The sequence below is a fragment of the Diadema setosum genome, chromosome 2 (assembly GCF_964275005.1).
Source record: "Diadema setosum chromosome 2, eeDiaSeto1, whole genome shotgun sequence".
Classification (NCBI taxonomy): Eukaryota; Metazoa; Echinodermata; class Echinoidea; order Diadematoida; family Diadematidae; genus Diadema; species Diadema setosum.
The window spans coordinates 30,529,373-30,553,410 of NC_092686.1; the positions used below are offsets into that span (position 1 = coordinate 30,529,373).

Sequence of the window (24,038 nt, forward strand, 5' to 3'; positions counted from 1 at the left end):
TCCGAAGAAGCAAAGTGTGAATCTCTTTATTAAAAATGACCACCCCCTCAAAAAAAAACACCAAACAAACAAACACACACAAACAAAAGAAGACAAAATGTTTGCTACTTCAATGCATAACCAACACATCCGGGTTCTCTTGAATGATGGGGCAAAAACAGGAAAACCAGTTAAATACACACTCTCAAAAAAAAAAAAAAAAAAGGTTTCCTGAATAGCTGCACCAATACACAAGGTCCCAATCCCCACATGGCAGACACAGCACAAGGAAGTATTTGGGAAAAATCCATTCAGACAGTGAGCATTTACAACACAATGCATGCCATACCAGTACTCACAAAAATGCATGCTCCCCCCCCCCCTTCCTGCTGATACCCCATGACTTTCAGAGAGTATCTACAATGTAAACGACATTTTCAAATATACAAGTGACTCAGCTATAAATATTGCCTACTCACTACTACTTTACAATGGCTTATTCTTTGTTGTTAACAATATCTGTGTCGAACAGATATGGTAGGGTGGGGTCTGGAGATTCAACACTACAAGTGGTGTTCTTCCATATATCGAGTAAACTTCATCAAGATAGCTTAGCAACATGCTCCAGCTTTAATACAAAAGCAATGCTTCATCATCGTCATCCATATTTTTTCTCCACACACAATTTTACCTAAATCATTATATCATGCAGGATTCTTCCTTTTTTTTCTTGTAAGATTGTAAAATTTCAAATTGAGAGAGCCTGCTTCCTTCCACTGCAATGCAGTCCCTGGTTCATTCTTCTTAAAGGGGAAGGCTAGTAACTGATCAGTGGGAATCAGTGGAAATGCTGGGAGATGATTGTTCCAATCCTTATGGGATTCATTCAAGAGTATATTATATATCTATTGTTGTATGAAAATTATTTGCTTCAGAATGGTCTCATATTCAAGTAATGTGCAGTTTAATGTTTCCAGGTACGCGTCCCTGGTCAGTGACGGGGCATTAAACTGCACATTACTTGAATATGAGACCATTCTGAAGCAAATAATTTTCACACAACAATAGATATACAATGTACTCTTGAATGAATCCCATAAGGATTGGAACAATCATCTCCCAGCATTTCCACTGATTCCCACTGATCAGTTACTAGCCTTCCCCTTTAAATGTGCTACATGATGTACTTATTGAAAGGTACAGTTATGTGGTTTGTCCTTTCATGCTGAACATCTACTTGTAAGGATGTGCATATATGCATTGCAAAAAGAAACCATAAATGCCTACCATTCCTGAAAACAATGAGATTTTTGAAGGAGCTGTACTTTTTTCTTTTTATCACCAGCCATTCTTCTTACTGAAATAATGTCCATGTTACTTCCTGGTTGCTTTAGCAATATTGTTTTCTTCAATAGTATCTCACAGAAATATGCACACATCAAACATAAAAGTACCAACTGTTATCCTTGCATAGCTTCCTGTGAAAGCAATTTTTCCACAATTCTGCAGAATTTATAAACATCGTGCAACTATTCTCAATTTCCTTATAAAGGCAGTAGACCAGAACACAGGACAAATTTCTGCATGGGATTGTTCAACCAAACACTAGGTGCTGAATTTTGAAAAGTTGCAGAGTGTATTGTGAGTTTACAAAAGAGGTGCTATAGAAAAATATGCCATCCCAATGACAAACGATAGAGGAAGACTACACTTGTACAGAACTTTGTTTCTTGTTTCTCCCATACAGTGTGCAATGAAGATACTTTGGTATAGTACAGTCATCAAACACTGATAACCCTTACAGCTTTAAAAAAAAGAAAAAGAAAAAGAAGTTTACAAAATATGATGCAAAAACAGAAGGAATAGGGGTTTATGGAGTGATGGTCAGTTGCACTGGTACAGCTACAAATACAGTGAGTTGCAGTATCCACATATTTGAGATATGAACATACAATTGTACATATTATGTACATCATTATACACTGTAAACTTATCCTACTTTTTTGCATCATACAACTGTAGATACACAAACACAGACAAAGGCCCCGTTTACACTGCGGGGCTGGGCCGAGCCGTGGCCGAGCCGCGGCCGAGCCCAGCCTCAATTGTGGGGCCGAGCCCCGCAATTTTGTCCGTTTACACTGCCGGGCTCGGCCGCGCTTTTAATTCAAACCTTTCAATATTTTGTCATAGTGGCGCTCTGCTTGCAAACAAACGCAATTTGGTATAGCCTGGTTTTCAGACCCTTTGCCAACTGGATTCCGTGGCGACAAAGTCGCCGTTCGGGCAAACACCTTTGCCGAAGGAAAAATCCTTTGCAGGACAACACCACCTTAAACTATACTAGTTTTCGATCGTGAATAGCGAAATAGTACGGGCAGAGGGTCTGGAAGCCAGACTAAAATTGGCCGCGCATTTGGCCCAGTTTGCGTTTATACCAAGAAGAGGCCAGGCTCGGCCGCCGCGCGGCCACAGCCGAGACCACCTCCAGAGCATGGCCAAATGCGCGGCCAATTTTGGCCTCGCATTTGGCCTTTTGCGCGTTTACACTGAAATGAAGGAGGGCTCGGCCGCGGCTGAGCCGCAGCCGAGCCTCGCACTGTAAACGGGGTCAAACACACAAATACTTGTTGCTAAAGCACAAGAAAAAAAACCAGTTCCAAGCAGCAGGCAAAATAAGGCAAACTTGTACTTGTCTATGATTACACTTTCCCTCATACACACACAGATAACAGAAATCAAATCGAAAGGTTTTTTTTTTTTTTTTTTTTTTGGTAATCTCACGACGCAACTCACTGCTCTAGGTGTGTACACTCAGGTGCCATGGTCATGCCCTGGTCATTGTTTAGGCTTGTGCAGTTTGGTGATACAAGTGTTTTTGCTTGCTGCTGAACAAATTTGTTGTTGTTGGGTTTTGTGAGGTTTTTTTGTCCATACGTGTGAATAACGGTGAATGAAATACAGTAGTTTTACATGTATTTAATACAATTAAAGAACCAATAACTCTTGCACAGCTACATGTATACATACGGTATAATGTAGCTGTATACATGTATACACGTAGTCATATGTCAGTAAAATCAGATGGAGCACATCAGAGTACAAAGTGGCCCAACAATGTTTGAAGGTCAGCATGCCAGAAAATCAGAACAGGCACGCCAGTTACATCACTTATTGGAGAAACGCACTGAAATTTTACTCGTTATTTCCTGTTCTACGGCACAGCTCACACACCTCAATGGCTCTAGACCATGCACAATTTCCTTCTCCAGGAATGCACCGACCAGCACAATTCATCCTAATGAAAGGAAACTGTGCCCGGAATGTCGCCCAGCCCGGGTACCAGTATACTGCACCTGAGTGTCGCCAGGGTATTCCTGAAACATGCAAGCGCTGATTTGCCCAATTAGCAGGCACCGCATGCCTTTGAGCATGTGCTACATACTGAAAATATGTGATATAATTGCTGGCTCAGTCAGGAATTACAAAAGTATGTTTTTCCTCAATGTCCCAATATGGCTTTGGAAATCTAAAACAAACAAACAAACAAAGACCTATTGCTAGAGTGACTGGCTAAGTCTGTCTCTATAAATGGTTGGTTTTATGTCTGTGTATCTGCTCTCTGTGCTTACATGTAGATTAGCAAATCCTTAACAATCTACAAAATATGCTATAAAACATGTATAATTACTATATATGTATACACATACATTTGTACAAACAAGGATATGGTTGTGTGAGACACATGCTATCATTTTAGAAATGCAGAAATCGTGTGTTGGTATTAAAATGTTATTATTTTAATAGATTATAAAATTGCTCGTCAGACTACACTTGCATAATCTGCACCCATCATAAGATACTTTTCTTTCAAAATAACTGCTAAAGAGGCCATTACCCTTGTAAAACAAGTTATTAAAGAAAGAATTAAGATCATGAAAATAAAAGAATGACAAAACTGGATGAAATGAACACTGTCCCAACGTTTTAATGCACAATAGCTTCATGATAACTGAGTGAAATGCCAAGTCACTGCCACAACTACAATTTGTATGATATCATGGTCCTCTAAACCACTTCACACATGAAATGTTGACACTGCATCGAAAATCATGTGGAATTTAATCAAATATCTCAGCTGAACATGATTCAAGGCGAGGGACTCGCATAATCTTTGCCATGTCATGTGTAAACAAATTGTTGGACCACACAGGAAACACCAAAAATACGCAAGTCACTGTGGAAAGCAGTGCATTCTTCACATGGCTTCTACTTTACTGTACAGCCTGGGTCATACATGTATGCTGGTACCACTTTTACATGAATTACAGAAATTAAATTCATAAAGGTTATGGTTATTCATACAAACTCTCACAAGGAAAAATTTTCCAGGTATTGCATAGCAATTCACTATGCATTTTGGGTACGACTGCTAAAAGTTTCATTTGTGTAGCAATTCTATCACAAAGAATTGTGTGTACAATTGTGTGTAATATCACTCTGTTCAAAATATTGTCTATCGATAGTTTGCTATTCAATTTTGAAAATGAAAATCATCCATGGCTCTCACATTGGAAATGTACAGAAGCACTAACGACACGTGTGCTGGTATGTCAGTGGGTAACCCTCACAGAATCAATTGTAAAGTGCAAATCACATTTTCCCCTCTTCCATTTGAAAGTACACTTGGGACTCTGGTAAAATGCAAACATGTGTATTCAAGTGCTATGTCAGGCAACATTTTGGCAAGAATGGCTCTTTAACTAACACACAAAAAAAAAATGTGCATTGCATTCAATGAAGCATTTGATATCACACATGTTTACTGAATATGATAAAATATTATAACACAGTTATAACGGGTATCACATGGAAATGTGTAATTATCGATAAAGCAACTTAGTATTTTAAGCCTTGTACAATGCATATTGTGAAAGTTATAATAACAGAAAATAATTTGCCACTAGAAGGGTAAACACGGTAATTTACGTAAAACGTGTGGGTTTTTCCTCTGCTCACCCCGACTTTGCTGCAGAAGTAGAAACAATGCTGTGAACTCTGAGTTTATTGGCAATGTCCTTCAGAGCCTGCTTCCTCTTATCATTAAGTGCTGCCGTCATGTTTATGATTGTTGTTTCCCTTTAACGTTGATGAAATCCAATTTAGTAACCAAACAGCTACCATGCACCCGAGTGGCAGCAACAAGGTACTCGTGAGCTCCCGATTGTACCAGCAGACAAACGTCAAAGAAATGCTGGTTACAGTACCTCCGTACCAAGGGTCCACAGGTCCAAAATCAGGAACTAGACTTGATACCAAGATCCGGGCCTATAACAGTACAGAGCACAGGAGCTTACGCTAACGAGTGTCTGGCTACCAATGGTCTGACTACCAGTGGAACCTGGAAGCTCCTGCCACACCTCTCTCGGACCGGCGCCTGGGACTGAAATGACACAGATTGCCTGCATGCACCGGTGAACCTGCCACAAAGCAGCCCAGGCTTTATCCTGTCAGTCTATATTATGTGCACTCAGGAATGTGCATTCATACGGGATTGGATGGTTGGCCCGCACAAGCATTTCTATGAATTTGCGACTGGCTTCATTTACATTTTGTGCTACACCTGTCAGGCCAGGGAGGAAAGGGTCTTGCTAAAAGTAATTCATAGGTACAATTCTTGTAGGCCAACTGAATTGTGCAAAAGCAATGTTTTCTTCCATTTTTTTTTTAAATCTAAAATGTACAACTAAAGTTAACTGCACATGACAAAGATCAATAATGTGAAAGACTACTACTACTGAAAAAGAGAATCAAGTAAAAAAAAATGGCATTCACACACATATTTAATAATATTTATAATGATAATGATAATAATAATAATAATAATAAATATTATAATAATGATAATAATAATAATAATAATAATAATGATAATAATAATAATAATAATAACAATAATAATAATAATAATAATAATGATAATGATAATAATAATAATAATAATAATAATAATAATAATGATAATAATAATAATAATAATAACAATAATAATAATTGAATTTATATGGTGCTTTATACTGGTGATTTTAGGCATATTTAAGAGAGACATTAAGGGTGGCCCGGGACCATCAGAAATATGGGTAGATGTCGGGGCACCACTTTGGAAAAAAAAGAAGATGTGTTTAGGGGCCCAATTGGAACACCACAATTTATAGTCCAGCCACCAAAAGAAAAAGATAGTGTCAAGCCTTTGTATTGCAAGGTACCTGCTAAAGAGCTAATTGGGGCTAGTGGCAAAATATTTTTGAAATGTCTTGCCTTCTACACTTTAACTCTCCCTAGTATGGATTCTAGCTGTGAGGAATATCCTTTGAGATCAAAAGTACTGGTATGTTTGCTGATAATAAAATTACATTTCACATGATGGAGAGAAGGCAGTCAATATCACTGTTACATAATATACTGTGTAGTTATTAAAGATTTTAAGCTAATTGAGATACAACATAAATGAAGAAAAAGATCTAATGACAGAAATAGTTTACTGTAAAACGAGGAATGTTCGCGAGCATTTTAATATCGCGAATTTCGCGAGCGCCAAGATTCCTGAAATTAAAATGCACGCGAAAGTTCTTGTCTACGCTATATACATTGAATGCCAGTGGCAGTTCGCGAAAATTTCATGTCGCAAAAAAGGCCGTCGGCTCCAATTCGCAAAAAAATTCATGCCGCGAATATATCATGTTTTACGGTAACCATAGGACACATGCTCCATCTCGACTTCACTAACTTCACAATACATGTTGTAGATGTCGCTTTAATAGTTCCAGATTTTTTGTGGTGATCATGAACATGCAGCATCCAGTTGTAACTTTGTTTCATAATTGATTGGTCTTAGAAGTCTGAAATTTGAAGGTAAAAACTGGAACCAATTCTTTAACTTTGATGATGATTGTTACTACATTGTATGTTTGCCTGCATGTGACCAGCTTTAAAAGTTTTACAGTTGGCAAAAGTTGCATACTGTCATGTCACAGGAGGTGCAAATATTAGTAAAGGGGCCTTGAACAGAACATCAATAAATCTATGTTTCAAAATAAAGCCCCCCCCCCCCCAAAAAAAAAAAAAATAATAATAATAATAATAATAATAATAATAATAATAAATAAATAAATAAATAAATAAATAAATAAATAAATAAATGAATAATAATAAAATAATAATGCATCAAATAAAGTAAAGAGGCGATGCAGTGGTCCTTTCTTCAGTCTTTTGTTTACTTTTTTTTCTCCCCTCTCTGAGACATTTAGTCACGTGTAGTCACTGTAAAACAAGAATTTGGTACTATGTCTAACAAACCTGAAGGATGAACCCTTTCCAGAAAGCATGCTGGTTCGATAAGAGCTAAGCCATTCAAAGCGATTGGCTTGCAGCCTATAACAAACACACAGTGTTCTTTTTTTGCAGATTCTCATTTCACACAATTACAGCGCATTCCAAGTTTAACAGAGTTTAGCCCAAAGAACTCTTATGGAAAATCAAAGCTGTTGACTACTGTCTAATTTTATCTCTCTGTCTTTATCTTTCAAATTGATGAATAATGCTAAGCATTTTCTTTTTGTTTGTTTGTTTTCCATCTGAGAAGATGGCTGGATAGCCCATATTGAGCTTCAATAGCTGGTCTTCCATGGGGTCCAGTTGGATGTACAAGGTGGGACCACTTCACCGGGTTAAACACCCTGCTCTTTGCGATGAATAAATGAAGCGGAATCTTTTACATGCATGAGTTGTGACTCTCTCACACGGGACCTCCATCTTATGTCCTATCCGAGGGACAGTGTTCTGCCTCTTGCTAGAGGGGATGTCTTCCGGAATAAACATGCTGCCACTCCCATGCATCTTTGGTCCTCAAACAACCATTCACCAAGCTAAAAATCAATGGCAGTTTTCTGCACCTGCATAGATTCAGTTTTACCCAAGGAGAAAAACTCTAATTGAAATAAATATAGACATGCTTTATATTTAACCCGTTGAGGACGAGTCCCGAGTATACTCGGGCAGGTGTCTATGGGAAATGCGTGTTGTAGCAAAATCAAACCGTCCTCAACGGGTTAATGTAACTTTTTTAGAAGTCTAAAACATGGATAATTCATATCATGAAAGAAGTTTAAAACATGGAGAATTCATATCATGAAATGACTTTCAAAAAAAAAATTCCAACTTCCAACTGAAACCATCAGACAGAGTCTCATTTACATAATGTATACAGTAAATTCAGAATGTTATCTTCACTGTACACACCTACACTGTACAGTATGTATACTTCAACACCATCAATGGGTTTTCTGGCAGTCTGTGTTCACAGCATACATGTATATCCCCTATCTTCGTTTTTTGAAAATAAAGATAATCTCACCAGTGTCAAAGGTTTCGTCATTTGCAAGAGCATCACTGCTACCTCACTATACAGTCCAGACTCAATGTTTTAACTTCAGTCTATCAGCTAGTGTGCTTATTCAGACCCAAATACACTACCAACTTTCATAGCAACAGGTATACATCGTGTATCTCTGGTATCAAAATGGAATAAGTATACTTAATGCAAATGAATTTTCTACGGTTATATGTGAATGAAATTATGCAGTAAATCATGCTCAACCCCCCCCCCCCCCATCTGTGTTCAGAATAATAGTTCTATTAAATGCAAGCTACAAATTCATCAATCTAACATGTACCTTGTACGCACTGAACAGTGTGACAAGAATATCAAATCACAACTACACTGTAGACTATCCTATCCCAGGTAAGTTCACACTTTGTACTGTTGGCACAGCCAACGACCAGTGGTCAGTTGAGAGGGCAGGTCCTGTCTCATACTCTGACCTTGACCAAGGGTCCAAACAAAAGAGCAACCAGTTGCCTAGCTTGGTGAATATTTACATAGGCCTATAGTTGCTTCTATTCCACAAACTGATGTGTCTGAAAGACACTACTGTCATGATTATATTACCTCCACCAAGAGAGGAGGTTATGTTTTCATTCACCACTTGTTTGCTTGTCCGTATGCAAAATAACTCAAAAAGTTGTGAACGGATATGGTTGAAACTTGCAGGAAAGGTTGAAAATGACACAAGGAACAGATGATTTAATTTTGGCAGTGATCCGGAAATTTTTATGGATTTCATGAAGAATTTTTAATATTTTGGCAGGTATGGTCAATGAACTTCGAGAGTCCAAGCTGCGCATTTGTGAGGTTTTCATACACGCACTTAAGTGTGTGCTCTAGTTTATGTTAGGGTGAGGCAAGTACGCAGCTGGAACTTGGTGATGTTTATAATAAAAGACCAGTTCTACATTGGGAAATCGGGCGACCTTCAGCATGCATATGTATGTATTATTGGGTGGAAATCACTGATCTCTATAATATGGAAGAACAAGATCATTGGTGGAAATGAGCTGCTTGGTGGAGGTCTGCGCTCTCAGAGTGCTTCTCTAGTTTCACATAATTATATTGGTCCTGCTTTCAACAGACTTTATCACTTCTGTTTTTCACAGACTTTACCTGGTATATCTCTTCTGTCATGACTATTATTTCAAATATCGGAACTGCTATACAGAAACTTCAATACACAACCATAAATTAAGGAGCGTAAATATTGTACATACCTGTACATCAGACATGTACAACAGTAATCACAAATTTTACCCATGCTCAGATTGGGAACCATGCAGCACCAAGTGTTGGGGGTGGGGGGGGGGGGGGAGATATGCTTACTGAATAGTTAACAATGTAAGGAATTTGGATCGTTTGCCATTCACTTCACAGATTCGGAGGTCCAGGATTACACAGTAGATACAATTGGGAATGACATATAGAAATTTATCCACACTACAGGTACACAATAAGAAGATGACAAAGAGTGGACACGCTGGTATGAATACTGGTATTTCAGTTCTATCAATTGAAGATGTGCTCAAAACTGCTTGTTAGAGTGGACTTTTGAATTACTGTTAAAATTTTCCTCATACAACCTGCCCAAAGTAACTAAAACAAACATCGCAAACAAATAAAATCAGTGCCGTAAGAGGCTTCTGTCCACTAAAGTTGATGAGCAAGTACAGATGTACAATGTACCTCACCAAGTTGGGTGTTTTTTTCTGCATTTTTTTCCATTTCTTAAATCTGACGTCTTGGTTTTGTGTTATATCAGACCTACAATCAAATCATGAATTGTACAATAATATTGACAGCAACCCATGCAACTTGAAGTGCAAACATGTTCCTTCTGTATGCACATGAGGAGAAAAAAGTATCAGTAAATTTATAGAACAATCATCACTTAGCTTTGAGTGAACATTCAGGAGCAGGCCAATCAAAGATTGCCAGCTTTGTTAAACTTGCATCAGACACACAACAAAGGCATGGGGATGACTCTTATCATCAAGGTGCTACATTGTACATTTTAAAAGCACTTGCCTGACTGCCCAGGGCAAGTGAAAATAAAACTCCGGCAAGTGTTTTGGAGTAATGAAAAAAAAAAGCTTACCTGGATTGGGCAAGCTAAAATTTTTGAAGCCGCTTTTTTTTTTCTCACCTTCCCCCCTTCAAACCTACAAAGAAGCCCAAAGATAATAACTGTCTAATGATGCAATGCCACTTACAATTGTGATTTCACTTCAGCAAATTTTCAGCGCTTACAATGTATGTGAAGAAGCCCATAATGCAACACCAACACTTGATCAAAACAAGTTTGTTACTCCAATGTGTATGCTAGGTCTATGAATTACTGTATACGCTGTTATTTTCACGTACAGATATTTTCGCGAATGACAAGACCATAGACATTTTCGCGAAATGTTGTCTTCGCGAATTGACGCCGACGCTTAAGTTAATGCACTATCAACAGGGCGCATGGAGACATTTTCGCATGTTGTTAAATCGCGATCCAACTGTGATTCGCGAAATTCGCGACAATTAAACCCTCACAAAAATAACAGCTTATACAGTAATGTGTCCTATTCATTCAAATGGTTGTGTTTTATCAAGTCTTTGAGTTTACAGGTGATTTTCTGTTGGATGATTTTCTTATATTTTTGGACTTTCTTTTCAGACAAGTAAAATTTGAAAATCTGTTTGTCTGACTGGGCAAGTGGTTAAAAAAAACAACAAAAAACAAGTTATGTAGCACCCTCTTTATTACTAATCTTTCAATCAACCAATGTATCATGGAACCCATCTATTTCACCAGCAGTCAACACACTTACAACGTACACTGCATATAGTATCACACAAGCAACCCTCAAGAACTGAGGGCGCTATTTACCATCATGACCAGTGCAACATCATAGTCCATTGAGCAGGTATGGGCAACAGCCAAATCAGTAAAAATCAATGCATGACAATTGATCAATTAGATTGCAGAGATTCTAAAGCCCATTTTGCAATAAGAACTGATCACTGGCGAATCTGTTTCTGTGCTAAAGTATCCTCCTACAGAACCCGTAGGACTGCCTTCGGTCTGTCCAGGAGAAGATTCTGTGAAGCCAGTTATGCAGTCTCCGCAGAAAATATCCCTGACGACCAGATACAGACCGATCTTTCAGTCAAGTCCAGGAGGTGATGCAATCCCCACACTACTAACTAGATTTTTATGAATCGAGGCATCAACAGTACTTATTATTACTATGAAGTCAATAGATAGCGTTAATCAAAAACTTGTTATTGACTGGTTAACGCGCCCTGAGGGTCCAGCTAATCCAGCTGGCTTCCGGCAGTGTTGCTTACTTCTGGTCTCTTATACCACCTGCAGTTCATTTCTGGTCAGTGTCTTACAGCGACTCCAAGCATTCATCAAGTTTCACTAGTTGTTTTTATTCTTATTTTTGTTTTTACCTCTGCCAAGGAGGTTATGCTTTTGCCAGCGTTTGTGTGTTTGTCTGTCTCTCTGTGTGCAAAATGACTCAAAAAGTTGTGAACAAATTTGGATTAAACTTACAGGAAAAATTGATAATGACTAGAGAAACAAATGATTAAATTTTGGTTGTGATCCGGGAATTTTTATGAATACTTAAGGATTTTTTTTAATCTTTTGGCAGTTAGGGTTAATGAACTTGCGAGTTATTTAAGCAGAGCGTATTTAAGGTTTGCATACGTGCACTAAAGAGTGTGTTCTGCTTGGGCTAGGCATCGCACAGCTGGTTCTGTTTAAAAAATAAAAAAAAATCAATAATTCGGTACAAAATCACCCAAAATTTTATCATTCTCAAAATCAAGAACAAAAAAATCACCAGTTGAGGATTTATTTAGCAACAAATTAGCGGGGAAGTGAAATTGTAACAGCACCAGGCCGGGCATGGTTCCTTTTGGCGCAAATCTATAGCAGAAAAAAAACAACAATAAAAACGGTCTGTTGCCATTTCCATGCCCATGCGCGGGGTGCCGAGACCTATAGTCACATTGATAGCAGAAAACTGATCTACTTATAGAAAGAAAAATTTGTCTGTCCAGAGAGGAGTCTTTCATCATTTTTGTACTTTTACGGCTCTCTTCCAAGAAGCCAGATGCAATCTCCGCAGAGCATATCCCCAACGACCAAAGACCAATCTTTTCAGTCAAACCTACTCACTAATGCAAACGTCATTACCCATGAAGTTCCAGCATACCCATTTAAGATCTAAATTTACGTATCATTCAGTAACAGGGAAATGTTTTACGTGATGACTTTTTACAGACTTCTGACATTTAATCTAGCTTATCTAGCTCTAGTTAACTCGAGCTAGACTAGTTCAAACGTAAATTTAATAAAAATCTAACGTGTTAGTCTAGAACCCTAGTAGGCCTACTGTTTAATTAGTCACGGTTGACTTTTTCGTCCATCTGAATATTCTGTATTCTGATCTTGATAGGTCTAGGGCCTAGTTAATTCTCATTTTTCTCGAACAAGAGAGCACGAGACTAGACGGGAAAATCCGTCTGTAAGGACTGAAGGAGGAGTTTTGTTACTTAAATATGTTCCTCCTCCTGCATGAATGTCCGGAGACTGGCGGAGGAAGCCTGTCCGTGAAGCCAGACGTAGGCACCTAGTACGGGTTAGACCCTAGTCTCCGCGGAACATTATCCCCGACAACAAGATAGAGTGTCTACAGTATCTTTCGGTCAAGCACAAGACCGAAGTTGTCTTACCCTGAGCCTGCAGCGCTTGTCGAAGAAATGCTGTGAATTCTCAGCTTATTGGCGATGTCTTTGAGAGCTTGAAGTTTCTTGTTATCGGGACGATGGTATGGATCTGCCATTTTCAGTTGATAATTTTAAGTGGCAACCTATTAAAAGCGGAGGTAAATTTAGTCAGAAGAGGTACAGAGGTCAGACTGCCGCTGCTGAAAGTAGCCTGGTGGATGGGAAGCGCGAAAGAACGTACGAACGAATAGGGCACTGAGATCGTGGGTCGTCGTCTCAGCTCATCCGGCATGGTCTATCGTTACGCGCACAAGGTTCATCGTACATGTACTGTACATACAGCATGCAACAGCAGCAACCAGCAAACTCATGTGGTCCATGCGTGCAGCTGTAGCCTTTAATCAAGATGCTATTAGTTGCCTTCTCTACTACTAACTCCCATCCATAGAGACTACATTGTCATATGTACTACACTCGAAAAAAAAAAAAAAAAAAGTAATATTCTTTGCAAACCCGTCAGGTCGCTCTGCCTTGAACACAAGAGCCGTTTGCATTTATACCTAAGGGATCTTGCGCTCATGCAGAGCGACGACGAACCGTTCATGAAGTACGAAGCAAAGAGCTATAATCTCCAAAATTGCGGCCATAATGCAGCGAAGTTATTTTTTCTCCATTTTTTTTTTAATTGATTATTGATTTGAATTTTTTTTCTTTACATGAAAGCAAGATATTTGTAAAAAAAACTTTTAGTAGGTACTAGGCGTTGGGCCTAAATATCCACAACTGAATGACATGTGCCTTAAAATTAGAATAACAACAACAACATGTTGAAGTTGTTGTAGTTGTGACTGCTGTTTGTATTAGTTGTTTGAAAGAAGAAAAGAAGAAGAAAATGTATATTAAATAGCAATTACGATAAAATAAAAGAACATTATGGAGAACAAAAAAAAATAAGAATGAAAAGTATAAGGATTTGGTGTTCAACTAACTTTAGGTCCTCGGTGTAAACAATTATTTACTAAAACCATGCACTACATCATGCAGCAACAACAAATAGCATACCGAACTAAACTAAACATGCTAAGAATGTTGAATGCCTCAGCTCCTCTTTACTTTAATTTTTCTGGGTTTTTTTTTTCCGAAGAGTTTCTTGCAAAATAGTCTCTTAAAGGAAACACTATTGGAGGAGCCTGCAGATCACTTCATGCGTTTCGAGTCCCAGCATAACTCTTGAGAAAGTTCCAAGTACAACATTGAACTATTGTAATTGAAGTATCAAACAATGTAAGCCTATAGATAAAATTGATTTCAACCTTTATACAATATATATTCCACAGATCTGTCGTTGTTTTGTTTTGTTTTTGTTTTGTTTTTGTTTTTTTGTTCTCATAAGTCTAAATAGACTGACATAACGCACATTTCCTTAGATTGAATATCTCCTTCGTGACCCGGTAGACAAAAACAAAAAAAAAAAGCAAACAAACAAAATCATAACCGTTGGGAATTTGCCTACATTAATATTGACATCATTGATTGTTGTTCATGTAGTAACACCTATATCCTTCTTACATTCTTTTCCATGAGGACAGTATAATAGGGTCAGGTGTGTGTCCAAAGTGAGTGAGAAATCGATTTGGAAGTTATTTCAAATATTGCTTTTTTGATCGGGTTCAGAGTTGAGATTAAACAATTTAATGCACATCTTTGGTGGAACATTTACAAAATTTTGTCTATTAAAAAAGCAAGTCAATACGTTGATTATTTCAGTCAAAATGATAAGAAACAAGAAAACAAAAACAAATCTAAATCTAATATTATTGTCTATATAATCACAGCAACCGAGCAGGGGAAGAATATGGGAGAAGAATACCTCCCACATGGGAGAGCTTCTTTTCATTCTTAGAATTGAAATTAGTTGATCTGCTGCTGGCGCACACTTTTGGTGGAATATTTTGAATTTTCAATAAAAAAAAAGTAGACGGTACGCTGGTTATCTATTCAAATAAAAAACAAAACAAAACAAAAACGGAATTCCTGAAACAAAATTGATGCGCAATTTTCTAATTCAGAGGCACCGAATGCTTTCCCCACACACACATACTAAACTTTTGACCCCCCTCCCAAAAAAAAAAAAAAAATGAAGAAGAATAAAAGTCACAACAAAGCCTATAACTTTTCGAAGGTCCCATCAGGAGATTATTGCCGTCAAAAAAAAAAAACTAAGGTGGAGTATATCAAGCGCACTCGCCAACGGTGGGGAGGGGGAACGGGTATTTGAACCCAACCCGGATCCCCCTACTGTATAATAATGCCCTTTGAACCGATTGCCTTTTGCTTGTTTGTTTCTTTGTTTGTTTTGCTGTTGTTGTTCGTTTGTTTTGCTTACTGCAGCCAAAACCGGGGGGTCTTGAGACGTACAGGAGACGTAATATTCACCACCCAAGTTTCACCTCTCGTCATGAAAAATCCGCAAGCTGGGTACAGTATTCTTAAAGTATGCCAAGATCTCGTTTGACAGGAATGTTACAGCGCCATCTGTCGTTAAAATCAAGCATTATCATTGTTCGCAGAGTATTGAAATCATTTTTCTACAATCACGGAATCTATATACATGAATATTGATATTACGCTTGTGGACCCTTCTCTTCTAACAAGCCTTCCCCCTTGCCTTTCTTCTATAAACAGGTATATTCAAGTGCATACAATGTAGAGGCCAGGAGGGGGTTAATATTTGCCCGTGTCGCACGTGGGCAATCGGGTTTTCATGTGAAAGTAGGTGTGGCAAAGCGGGTTCATGAAAACCCAGCGCCTTCTGTTGAAAAATGATAATGACTGGTCAAGAAATGTTTCCAAAAAACAAACAAACAAACAAACAAAAAACGTGAAATTTCAAAATGTCATCTTTCTTAATTCTTATCCGATTTTTGTCCTTTTTTTAATCATTCCGCATGTAGGAAATATTTTTCTCTTTCTTTTGAATTAAGTTTATTCACTTTTTGGGTGGATTTCTTCTTTAAGTCCAGTAAAAGTCTTTCAATCGCACGGGCTTCGTCGCGACGTATTATGATCGACTTATTATGAGCGCAGATAAGACGTGATAATATATTTTATGGTTACGTCTGATATTTTGGTGATATTGAAATGCCAACGCTTAGCTTTCGACGCACTTCGGGAAAACTCAACTCAGTTCAAAGAGCCTTTTGCCAAAGCAGCTCGCAAAGGGCACTCGCACGCAGCTGGATCGCTCATCTCCGCTCGCAGGTCGCTACACTCGCTGAGACTGTGCACGTCCACAATATTGCGAGCTGCCTTTGCAAATGGTTCATACTGCTTATAGTACATAATCATTATACATTTTGTACGCAATGGTTGAAAAAAGTAGTGTCACAAGAATAAGGAGGAAATGAAAGAAAGAAAGTATCGCGCCAGGCTTATTATGAGCTATGATTGATTATTTTGAAGGTTTGTTCAGGATAATTACTATCATGAAAATTATCATGATCGTTATTCCTATCATCATCATCATAAGTAACAGTAGCAGAAGTCGTATAGGAGTGACAATCATCATACTCACTACATCATCACTACAATAATAGTATCATTATCATCATCGTGAACAATAATGGTGGTGTCACCACCATTATCATCATCATGACTACAACAGTAGCATTATTATTATTACCATCATCATCATTTTCAACATCATCACCATCATCATCACTACAACAATAGTATCACTATCATCAACATCATCATCATCATCATCATCATCATCATCATCATCAACATCATCATCATCATCATCATCATCATCATCATCATCATCATCATCATCATCATTAACATTGACATTGGTATACTCCCGACGGAAATGGATTAAGTTTGTGCTTACATCTTATCCGCCCAATTACAGAAGTATAACATAATGATGATTATGTCATAGGGAGCCCGTCGTTGTGGACCCGCTCTGACCAAGGAGGTTTGAGAAATGGAGTAACAACAGTCTCATTCCCTTTAATCCCATGTTTCATGCCGCCACTCAGAAATATTTGAAGTAACTATGTGCTAAACTGGAGCTGCCTCACAGATAGGAAGACAATATTGATTCATGTGGCATTGCATCATGACTCGTCACTCTCAAAGAAAGATATGTCTATATGATGGTAATTGCTTTTCGCCGTCCCTTCTTAGAAAACAAGCGGCACATTGATAGTACAGGCACGGGGATGTGCGAATAAAAATTGTACAAAAATTGATGAAATGAAAATCAAAATTACTCGTTTTTACATGACTTTACACTAATCTAACATATAAATGAATAAAGAACTATACTCGAAAATTATACCATATCCGCTTCATTTGTCGTAAGCGATCGGAAAGATGATAAAATCGGCTTTGTGGTGAGAGCACAGTTTCAAATATTTTCACGAAATAGAGCTCAGGTTTACATTTTTGCACAGAATCTTGGACGGGATTTATTTTTGTTTCATGAGATTATGCTTTATCATTAAGAGAACATTCATTCTATTTGACAAATAAACAAGCAGAATATGGACGATATAACGTGGGAGTTAAAAAGGACTCTTCAGATTGCTCAAAAAGACGGCGGCATGGAACCCTGATCATCAAGGGCACAAGTGCACCTGTGGAATTCTTTTGTGCATCAATAGAAAAATTTCAGTTGTATGAATAATTACAGCCAGTTGGAACTCCATCTTTTAAACCTCCTTGCTCTGACTGACGGCGAGTTGATACACAGTATAACAAATAAGACGTTTAAGCCCTTGATAAATGGACACAAACCAAGCCAGGGTTTTCGGATGAAGGTAGCTGGCCTTTAACGGTGACAGTTTACATGAAGAGTCAATCTGTTAAAGGGGGAGGGGAGGGGTGCATACATGCTCTGACTTTTCAAAACCATAAACACGTGGGTTTCTTTGTTACCATCACAATAGATTGCTCTGACAGGCACATGCACTTAACGGCCGGGCAGCACGTAGCCTTTTGTCAAGGCCCTCTCGCTGTAATGGGCGAGCGAAGCGAGCCCAGCCGAGCGCACCAGCGCCTCGCGCAACCCCACTCAGCTGGGCTCTCTTCACCATACAGCGAGAGGGCCTTGACAAAAGGCTAGGCAGCACGTCGATTAGAAAATGATTAGTTAAGTTTTCTATTAGAGGAGGAACGTTTCCTTTGTCAGCTCTCGAAGCGGTGCTCTGGTTTCAGTTTCATCAACTTGGTTTTACAAAGGCAGGTGTTCAAATATCTATTAATTGAAGGAGATAGAGAGAGGAAAAGTCTCGCCTTTCAAAATGAGGAATTAGATGAATTAAAAAATAAAACTGTGCACATTATAGGCCCTAGAATAGGCGGAAGTCATTTAAGAAATTTGCTGTTTCTTTCCGTCTCTGTTTGTCTATCACACCTAAACACGCGCGAGGACGAATAATATATATAATAATACATGTATTATATATACATACATAATATATATATAAATATATATATATATATAATATGTGTGTGTGTGTGTGCGCGCGCTGTGTATTTCCATGTATTACATTGTAGTATACCACTTTCCTGGACTTGTATTTTCATTCTCTCAGCTGTTAAATGTCTCTTAAAAATTTATGGGTCCAATTCTGGTGAACCATTAACACTCTGTTTGTTTTGCCGTGTATTATACACATGTTATTTTGAAAGAAAAGCATCACGTGAAGCAAAGATGTCGTGATAATTGGTTTATGTTGATTGATTTATACAAATGTCGGTCAATGATATGCCTTGCAGGACGGACGAGTTTATTGCGTCACTTTTTTTTTTTAATCTGTCAGGAAATAATGTTAGAGCTGTATACTTGCGTCGGTATTGATAATCATGAACTTCTAACTCATTTCAAAATAATTCTAAATATTTTTTCCGCTTTCAATTGGAAATTTCTCTTATTCCTACATATATATATATATATATATATATATATATATATATATATATATATATATATATATATGTATATATATATATATATATATATATATATATATATATATATACACATTTTGACCATACACGTAAAATCAACATGCAACATGTAAATACACGTAATCAATGTCGACATAGTAACCAAGCAAGATATAGAAGATATTATAAGCTAATACAAGATAGAATATAAGAATATGATAGCGAATTCGTAGCGCTGTGGGATCAAAGAGAAAAGAGCAACATTAAATGAGTAGGCCTACACAAACAGTGGAAACATCGTTTGACCAAAAGTGAGCATAATTCTTTTTACAGCTTTTAATACCATGAGGCAATACCATGGCAAGGATTGGAAAAAAAAGAAACAACCATAATCCAATTGGTTTAAAGTTTTACTTAATAAACTTCGTTAACAACTGTATATGAGAAGTGCATTCTGTGAGGGGTAACGTCTGACAAGAAAATATTTCCAGTCAGCTGTTTTATAGGCAGCTAAGTGTCAACAAATCATTAACTGAGTTGTATGCGGTCACGTGTTCTAGTTTCTAAGGGCTTGACAGCTCTGCAAACCGAGAGAATAAAGAAATGCCTTTAATGACAAATGTAAATAGATAATCATGCTCTGAAGAAAAAAAAAATACGCTCAAGTTTGAGGGCTTATATACTGAAAGCATTACCTGTAAAATTTAGGCCCCTCTATACGAAAATCAGCTGGAATGAATGCGGAAAGAGCATGCGGAGCTAACATTGATTCGGGAATCGTGCATTGCGTTGTTGTGGGGCAGTCTCCTTGACTCGATTTGAGATAAAGGTCTAATCTATGTCTTTGATTAGCGATAGTCTTATCAACTCATTCTATACCCATACCTTCAAACATTTACTTGGTATTATACTTGGACAAAAGATGATAATAACATTTCGTGTCAGAGATCTCTACCAAGTTCATGGTGGCCTCCATTTTTACAGACGTTTCCCAGTGAATCAAAGTTTATGTATATATATAGATATATACACGTATATACCCGATAAGTATATTCATATTCATTCATTTGTGCTTTTTTTTCCATCTCCAACAAAACTTGTAAACACAATCACATAAAAGTGCATATAACATGCCCAAATTACAAAATGGCAAATGAAATTGAATATATATATATATATATATATATATATATATATATATATGTATATATATATATATATATATATATATATATATATGTGTGTGTGTGTGTGTGTGTGTGTGTGTGTATGTGTGTGTGTGTAACTACCAGAATAATTATGTCATTCACCTGTATATCAGCTGTGGGTTTTTTTTAATATAATCACACACATACCTATAAATAAATGGGGAGAAATCAATGTTACATGGCATGAAAGAAGTTAATGATTAATTTTGCGTGAATTGAATGGATGAATTTGAATTTATTATTCAATGCAATATCATATGTTTACAAATATGCAGTCACATAAAAAAAAAACAAGCATAATGGAAGGAACCGGAAAATAGTAGGAATACAAGTCGAATCTGACCTCTTGAAGTTCAGTCAGTTACAAAGTATTTTTCGTATATATTATTTTTTAACTGTGCCGTTATGTGTTGCCGTGGTTACTGTTAGATAGTTATCAATAAGATATCATAGTGCTAATAAAATAAGAGTGATTAAATGAACAATCCATTACATGGTGAATATACTGATAATATTGTGATATATAATGTCACACAGTGCACGCTGTCTACTTCTACCGTTGTATCATGGTTCTTCCGGGTTAACCAGCAGCTTGTTTGGTATTAGGTACTGAGGTAGAAAATGCTTCAAAAGTTTTATTGAAGTACAATACAGCAGGGGCGGATCCAGGAATTCCGTAAAAGGGGGGCGCGTTTACAAAATTAAAGGGGGCGCACGCACCCCTCCCCCATTTTTTTTCTTTTTATTTCTTTTGTTTTAACAAAAAATAAAGGGGGGGGGGCGTGCGCCGGTTGCGGTCCTCCCTGGATCCGCCACTGATACAGTGAATATTGCCAAATTGCCCTTCCATCGGTCTGTGATTGTGATATTATGAGATGTTTTGAGGCAGTGCTCGATAGAGCATGATATTTTTTGTTCATGGATAGCTTGATGTAGGTTTTCCCGGCCAATTTCGCACTTTTGTCAGTCTATTTGATAGAGGGTTCATTCAATATAATAAAACCCCTCGTTATCGCACAGTCTGTCCTTCAGAATTGCACATTGGGCAATCAATTTAGCATTCCGATCAATGCAATTTGCGCATTGTTGCTTCCGAATTAAAGGGCATTCAAATTGGCAGGTACTCTACGTTCATTCAAAATAGCCATCACTCGCCGAGAAGGATTTTTGAGTCATTCAATTTCGCGAATTTCATCCACACACTGTTAAGCAGTAAAAGTATCATTTTTTGACCCCATATAACTCGAGTTTGTTATTCTGTAATGGCCCTTTTCTTTCATACATATCATTATAGGCATACATGTACCAGTACATGTACTACAGATTAACTTCATCTTCTTATTGATACACAAGTTAGATACAGTTGTATATTTCAAGAAGACAGAGAAGAATTACAGAAACATTTGAGGATCATAACCTTGACTTCCTATATAGAACTGGCCAACACACTCAGAATAAAGCGAATTCACAACGGCTTAACAAGTTGTGGCCACATGCACCATCTTCGGACTGGGAGACTCAATGATCAGACACACACACACACACACACACACACACACACACACACACACACACACACAAACTGTTGCCAAAATCTCTATAATGAATACGAAAATGTGAAATGTTATGATGGTTACAAAACAATAACCATGATGAAAGAAAATAAAGGAAAAACCAAAGCATAAATGTGTGTGCTAATGACTGCAGAAGATGTTAAATTGGATGCCCAAAAATAAATTCGAATGAACGAGCGCAGCATGTACGTGATCACGTGACTATATCATTCCAAATTGAATGAACAAATAGCGAATTTACTGACGAATTTCAGTGGAAAAAGTGGTAATTAGAATGAGATCAAAAGCAATTTGAATGCTCTAAAATGAATTTGAATGAAGAGATCATCAAATTGGAATATCGAACATGACATTGTCATTAAGGCTAAATTTTGCTAAATTTAATGCAGCAATATGGAATTGGATTGACAAAAGTGCGAAATTGGCCGGGATAGCCTATATTTATATTAAAAAAAAATTTCAAATGTTTGTTCATTTCTGTGTTTGTCCGTCTCTAAGTTCATTAAGTAGAGCTGGGCAAGACAAAGTTCGACAACATTAGGAATTCAGTTCATCTAAGACATAAAACGTTGCTTTACTATAAGGGTCTATGTACCAGCTTTGTCTTATACCAGTCAATCTGATTATCTGAACAGTTAATCCTTTTTAAAAATACGTTGAGCAACCAAAAAGCGAGATATCTCCCATTAGAGAGATAATCCCTTTCTGTTTTTAGCATTCCTTTTCTGGATGGTGGCCAATTCCTTAGCAGCCTCTCTTGTGTGGTGTATTAATGGTGACATTTTTAGCATTCAGCCACCACAGGACGATCTGAAAGAATACGCTGAACTTGTTTTCCTTTATTCACCTCTATAGAATAGACTTGAAAAAATGGTCACGAGTTATATCACATTGTATAGACGCATATTATAAGCAAAGTTTCAATAACTATCTCAGGGCTTCCATTTAAGCCAAAAAGTCAATCATTATACGGTCGGTGTATTTACTTAAATTGAAATATAAACACGGGTCTCCTCACAGAAGCAAATGTGAGTTTCGAACCAAGCTGCCTTATACAGACCCCAAACATTCAAGTTTCATTACCTGTGAAGAAAACATAGTTTCCAGATCGATGGCGTGATACAATGCAGCTATAAAACAACAACGGCCACGACACCATAAACCTTGGGAATAATCAGGTTTATGGTGTTGTTGTCGTTGTTTTTGTTATGCTGCAGCATGACACTTCAGCCCCGGTCACACTCTTAAAAGATCGAAAAGTTTAAAGCAAATGTTTACTATCGGGAGCAGTTGATTAAAAAAAATCTAGTTATCACATTTGATGCGTATGTATAATTTAGTTGTATTACAAAACGTATATCTTACCACATAAAAATTGTGCTATAAAGCCACAAATATAAAGGAAATATCATTTATTTTGTAAATATACCATAACTGTACACGGTTTATTCCAGAAACAATTTTGATAAAACTATATTGTTCACATCTTGCATTATATATTCATTAACATTTTTACAGTGGTTGTTTCCATCTCTAACTCAAATTCTAGAACTATTTTGAAGCACTAAAGTTGTTTTTCTTTAAATACAAATGGCTATGATAATGATGATGATGATGATGATGATGATGATGATGATGATGATGATAATGATACTTATAATGATAATGATGCTGATAATAATAAGGTCTTCTTTATCCAGGGTATATAACCTCTTCAGTGTTGCGACTGCTCTACAAGAGGGCCCAGTGGTTTTAAAATCATCTCTTGCTAGTGTGACCGCGGTTGCAAAGAACGTTGTTTTGTATTGTACCAACTGACACTTTTGTGTTCATCACCAATCGACAGTGTCGCCTTTTCCCCTTACAATATCGTTTCATGAAAGATTGTCAACCCAATAACAAAAAGAAATATATAATATAATATATAAATATAATAATTTTCCCTCCCTCGAGTTTGTAATTGTATCGTCGATGAAGCACCCATTCATTAACAAAGACAAAACAAAGAGTTTATAACATTGTATAGAAAATACCGTTAGATATTACAAAAATACGTTTATTAAAACGTGGATGTCTGGCGGGTCACACTGCTGGTATATAAATCATCATCTAATGTGGAAAAAAAAATAAAGAGACGTTACACTT

At 37.3% G+C, this 24,038-nt stretch overlaps 1 protein-coding gene across 2 annotated transcripts in view; it reads right to left on the reverse strand.

The window, feature by feature from the left end:
• The window catches only part of LOC140246262 (transketolase-like protein 2), a 30,717-nt gene extending 17,355 nt beyond the window's left edge, over positions 1–13,362 (reverse strand). The window contains exon 1 of one of the 2 annotated variants that reach the window (XM_072325723.1): positions 13,160–13,362. In XM_072325723.1, coding sequence (XP_072181824.1) covers positions 13,160–13,269 — 110 coding nt within the window. In that variant the 5' untranslated portion in view covers positions 13,270–13,362. Of the gene's footprint in view, positions 1–4,998; positions 5,439–13,159 lie in introns of those variants that run through there. The other variant, XM_072325724.1, reaches the window with a different exon arrangement.
• Between the last annotated feature and the right edge of the window lie 10,676 nt (positions 13,363–24,038).